This window comes from Mastomys coucha, unplaced genomic scaffold, assembly GCF_008632895.1.
Source record: "Mastomys coucha isolate ucsf_1 unplaced genomic scaffold, UCSF_Mcou_1 pScaffold21, whole genome shotgun sequence".
NCBI classification, from domain to species: Eukaryota; Metazoa; Chordata; class Mammalia; order Rodentia; family Muridae; genus Mastomys; species Mastomys coucha.
This window is the reverse complement of record NW_022196904.1, coordinates 13,601,895-13,607,082: the sequence shown is the minus strand read 5'-3', so window position 1 is coordinate 13,607,082 and position 5,188 is coordinate 13,601,895. Positions and strand designations below refer to the sequence as shown.

The 5,188-nt window shown below is 51.1% G+C and overlaps 1 protein-coding gene across 1 annotated transcript in view; it reads left to right on the top strand.

Annotated features, from left to right (window-relative positions):
- The first annotated feature begins 6 nt into the window (after positions 1-6).
- Positions 7-5,188, top strand: part of Nop53 (NOP53 ribosome biogenesis factor) — a 7,282-nt gene continuing 2,100 nt past the window's right edge. The window contains exons 1-5 of the mRNA XM_031384107.1: positions 7-232; positions 724-788; positions 2,863-3,171; positions 3,537-3,607; positions 5,122-5,184. Coding sequence (XP_031239967.1) covers positions 9-232; positions 724-788; positions 2,863-3,171; positions 3,537-3,607; positions 5,122-5,184 — 732 coding nt within the window. The 5' untranslated portion in view covers positions 7-8. The remainder of the gene's footprint in view (positions 233-723; positions 789-2,862; positions 3,172-3,536; positions 3,608-5,121; positions 5,185-5,188) is intronic.

Below are 5,188 nucleotides of genomic sequence, written 5' to 3'. Positions count from 1 at the left end.
TTAGGAAGATGGCTGCGGGTAGTAACAAGGGCGGTGAGAAGCGCGGCTCGAAAAGCCAGGCGGACTCTGGCTTCCTGGGGCTGCGGCCGACCTCGATGGATCCCGCCCTGAGGCGGCGGCGGCGGGGCCCCAGAAACAAGAAGCGCGGCTGGAGGAGGCTCGCCGAGGAGCCGCTGGGGTTAGAGGTAGACCAGTTCCTGGAAGACGTACGGCTACAAGAGCGCACGACCGGGTACGTGGGGCGGGACTTCCGGTGGTTTGCTTTTGCTTCTTGCGGCGTGGTGCAAGATGGACCCGGAATTCCGGCTCGGTGTGGAAGACTTAGACCGTCTTTAACAAATAAACATGCAAAAATCCCAACAAAGTTTAAATTTTCTTGCAGGTTTTTTCTTTTTAAATTTGAAACAGGGTCTCACTAGGTAGGACGGCCTGGCACTCGGTATGTAGACAAGGCTGGCTCCGAACTCAAGTTTTCTCTGCCGCCTGAGTGCTGGGATTAAAGCCTTTGGCCACAGAGTTTGAATTTCAAGTGAAAGAATAAAGTATGTGCACCCCATCGTGGTACATTTTAAATCCTGTGTGAAAGCTTCAGATGTAGCCTAAGCAGGACCCCATGGTTTGAGGAAAAGTTGGGATGGGCCCAAAAAGTTAGACCCCATTTTGGGAGGGTCTGTTATCTTTCCAGCATCACTTTGGCAAATAGTCTGCATTTCTATCCTTCAGTGGCTTGTTGGCAGAGGCCCCAAACGAAAAACTCTTCTTCGTGGACACTGGATTCAAGAGAAAAGGTGAGGAGAGCTTTTGTGAAGTTGTGCGCTGGTGGTTTTCCGAGTCTTGCACCGGTGAGATCCGGATTAAAGCAAAACCATTTTTTTCTTATTACTATTTTGGAGACAGTCTTACCATGTATACCATACTGACCTCAAACTTAGATCTGCTCGCTTCTGCCTCCTGAGTGCTGGGAATAAAGTTGTGCTGTACCACAGGAGGCTAGAAAGGGCAGTCTTTAGTATAAAGGATTACTTTGAATGGGTTTGGAGCAAGCTTGAGATGGTTAATTTAATTTTTGTTGGTCATTTTTTCTTTTTTTGTTGGGTTTTATTGAGCTGTATCCTTCAGCTTTTTTCCCCCTCTCAAAAGAGCATGACAGCAAGCATGGTGACCCAACACTTTAATTTCTCTGAGTTCGAGGCCAGCCTGGTCTACAGAGTGAGCTCCAGGACAGCCAGGGCTACACAGAGAGAGACCTTGTCTCAAAACAGAGAACAAGAGGATCTTTTTTAGCCAGTAGGAAGGAAACATGTCTTGGCAAGATGGCTTTACTCCGCCAGAACTTGCGTTTAGACCTGCTGGGACATGAAGGTAAGGGCAAGTTAGGAATTGCTCTAATGAGTAATGGGGTTTTCAGCAAGGTGGCAGAAAAACACTCAAAATGGGAAGCCTGGTTCAACAGGTACTGAAAACAAACCAGGACCTGGTCCAGCAGGACAACCAGTGGCTTTTGTAGAGCAAGCTAGCAGCTTCGCCAACAGCCAGGCACTTTAGTATGCGCAGTGTGAGTCAAGGGGTCCTGTTAATGAAAATCTTGACAAGATTGTGAGAACCCAGGGAAGCAGCATGGGGACACGGACTTTGAGACAGGGTTTCTCTGTGTAGCCTTGGCTGTCCTGGATCTCACCCTGTAGACCAGGCTGGTCTCGAACTCAGAGATTCGCCTGTCTCTGCCTCTCAAGTGCTGGGATTAAAGGCGTCTGCCACCATCGCCCGGCCGACTTTTTCTTTTTTTAAACTAACTTTTACGTTAACGTCTAAAGTAATGGGTTCCATCTGCCCCACTCAGGTCAGTGCATGTAGTTTTAAATCTAGGTTCTATGTGCAAGGGGAAACACGGTGTTTATCATTCTGAGTTATGCTTACTTTTGCTTAATTCAGTAATTTCTATGTTTTGTTTTTGTTTTGAGACAAGGTCTCCTTCTATACCTAGGCTACCTGAGAGGTCACTGTGTGGCCTAGGCTGGCCTGGAACTCACATCGTCCTGCCTCGGTCTCCCAAGTGCTTAGATTACAGGTAGGAGCCAACTGGCCAAGCTGAAGAGTTTTATCCATAAAGGAACTTGGCATTCACTTTTTGTTTTTACATTCATTTTAAATTGTATGTGCGGGTGTGCACGTACCATCTAGGATGTGCCCTGGCACATGTGTGGTCAGAGGGCAACATGTATGAGTCAGTTCTTCCCCCATGTTCTGGGATTGACCTCAGGTTGCCAGGCTTGGTAGCTAGAGCCTTGCCACTGCACCATCCTGCCGTTCGGCATTCAGTTTTTCATGGCTTGTTGCTGCTGCTCTTATTTGCAGTGCTAGGTGGAACCCAGGGCGTTGTGTGTGTTTCTCAGGTACTCCTATGCCCTGTTAACTTTTTGGAAATAGATTCTCTCTGTTTAGCTCAGGCTGGCCAAAGACTCAATCCTCCTGCCTCAGTCTCCAGAGCTTTAGTGTTACAAGTGTGCACCACTGTACTCGGCCTCCTTGGTGGTTCTGCAGTTCCCCTGATGGCCGTTGGAAAGTAGAGGGCAGAGTGCTAAGAGATGGCTACAGCCTGCATCTCAGTACCCCTGGATGCCTGCCCTCTTCCCTGTTAGTTCTGACATTCTTTCCCTGCTTTGTCTGTGAGTCCTTCCAGATAGGTCTGTGGGGACTTAGTCCCCATCACAAGGCCTGTCTTGTGCTAGCCTAGGCCGTGGTGGGTCCAATCTGGGACTCTGGGTTCTTAATCTAGGATCTTCCTGGTTGACCTGAAGTTGGGGATAGGTTTATGAAGGGAGGGAGGGATGCCTAAGGTAAAAATCTCTTCCCCTGCTGCAGAACCAAGCAAGAAGAGGACTTGGGTCCAGAAGCGGTCAAAGCGTCTCCAGAAACCCCTACGGGCTGACCTTGCCCTTGAGAATCATTCTAAGATCCCTGCTCCCAAAGACATCCTCGCACACCAGGTCCCTAATGCCAAGAAGCTCAGGCGAAAGGAGGAGCTATGGGAGAAACGGGCAATGCAGGGAGAGTTGCCCAGGGATGTACGCAAGGCACAGGCCCGGCTTCTTAGCCCTCCTGCACCAAAGGCCAAACCTGGGCCCCAGGACATCACTGAGCGGCCCTTCTATGACCTCTGGAACCCAGACAGTGAGTGATTCTGCTCTCTTGCAGATGGGCATGACTGATGTAGGCGGTTGTCCATGTTGTACACTGTCCAAGAATGTGGCACCCGAGGGCATGTTCTGCAGATGTTGGCAGACTTCCAGCAGTGGGTTTGTGGTCTTCAGTGCCATCCTTTCCTGCTTGTGGGGCTCCCTCCTCGGTCTTCAGTCTCCCCCATTTGTGAAGTCCTGTCTAGATGTTGTTTGAGGCCCTGGGGGTCTGAGTATCTTCTCCCCTTGCCTGGATTTCAGTGTCATTTTTAGCAGCGTGGAGGGGCTGGTAGGATCCCTTAGGCACAAACCCCCTTCTGTGCTAGAAAGCTCACTGCAGTTGCTCTCCTCTCCCTGCAGACCCTCTGGACACACCTTTGATTGGTCAGGATGCATTTTTCCTGGAGCAGACCAAGAAGAAAGGCGTGAGGGTAAGTTTGCATAGGCAGGCAGTGGAGTAGGAAGGGCAGCTCTCTCATGGTCCCCATGCCTGCCATCCTAGTGGTCTGTGTCCCTGTCCTAGCTCCCATGATGATCCACCTTGAGAAGGTGACCTTACCTCAGTGCCTCCATTCCTTCCTCAAACTGTAGAGTATGGGTTGACAGCCTGTGTAGGACAGCTGGGGAGCAGTGGGTTACAGAAGAAATGTCTGAAAACAGCCCAGTGCCCACTGCTGGTACTGTGGGTTGGAGATTGTTTTGTGGCTGTCATCTTGAGCTCTAAATGTTCGCTGCTGGGCCCAGGTGCTGTGGAATCTTTGCACAGGGTGATGTGTTCTCCATATGGGGCTAGAAGAAACCTTGGCCTTCACATCCATGTGTTGTGTGTCTCCAGGAAATGAGAGGTTAGGAGACAGGCTTCAGGGAGGCTAGAAGCCAGCACTGGAGAAAAGCCCCTAGGGCTAGAGACCTGGAGGAGCAAGCCAGCTATAGGCAGAGGGGCTTCAGGCACAGAAGCTACGAGGCAGAGCAGAGCCAGAGACCTGTGTAGAATCACGCTGTATGTATGGGGAGCAGAGTCCTAAGACAGTAGTCCCAGAACTAAGGGATCAGGTTGGGGAAGTTTGGACTACTAGGGAACCTGTATAGGGCCTGTACCAGGAAAAAGACCAGATGGTGTGGGCAAGACCTTCTGATGTGAAGGTCTGTTCCTCATGTCCTCTGGGAACTTGTGGACCATGCGGGCACCAGAATTGTCGCTCCTGCTTTGCTGTGACAGCAGAAGGCCTACAGCACAGCTGATGTGGCAGTGTGCCAGGGCATATAGACTATCCAGACCCAGTGTGTCAGATGTGTTTGCAAATGTTGCGCTCCCCCTCCCCCAAACTGAGCAGAGGTGATGCACCCCCCTTTAATCCCAGTACTCAGGAGGCAGGAACAGAAGGCCCTCTAGCCTAGCCTACAGAGTGAGCTCCAGGACAGCCAGGGCTACACAGAGAAACCCTCTTTTCAAAAAACGAAAAAAGAAAAAGCAAATGCTGCCTCATTTCCCTCATGGGTCTTATGGCCTGTTGTAGGAGAGGCCTGCAAAGCCTTTCCTGTGGAGAGTTTGCTCATTCTGAGGACAGGTGTCCCCTGTGCGGGGTGTGAGGTCCTACAGGTGCCTGGCCTCCATCCTGGCTTCATGAGCCGAATCCCAGCACCCCAGATGGGAGAGCTCCAGCGTTTGGCTCCTGGTCCTTTATATTCCCTACAATAAAACTGTGAGACGACTGGTGGGCAGGTAACAAAGGACCTTTGCTACATGGGGCAGGGCCTGGCGTTGGGCTGAACGCAGAAAAGGGTGTAGGGTAAGACTCAGTTCTCTTTTGAATCCTACCTTGTCAGGTCCCACCTCTTAACAGTCTCACACTGGTCTCGGGGCTTCGGTGTAGGCATTTTAGGGGTACACTGATGGTTCGTGGCATGGAGTTCATCCTGCCTCCCTGCTTTTGCCTTCCTCCAGCGGCCAGCACGCCTACACATCAAGCCTTCTGGGGTGCCTGCAGTAGAGGTGATTCCTGCGGGAGCCT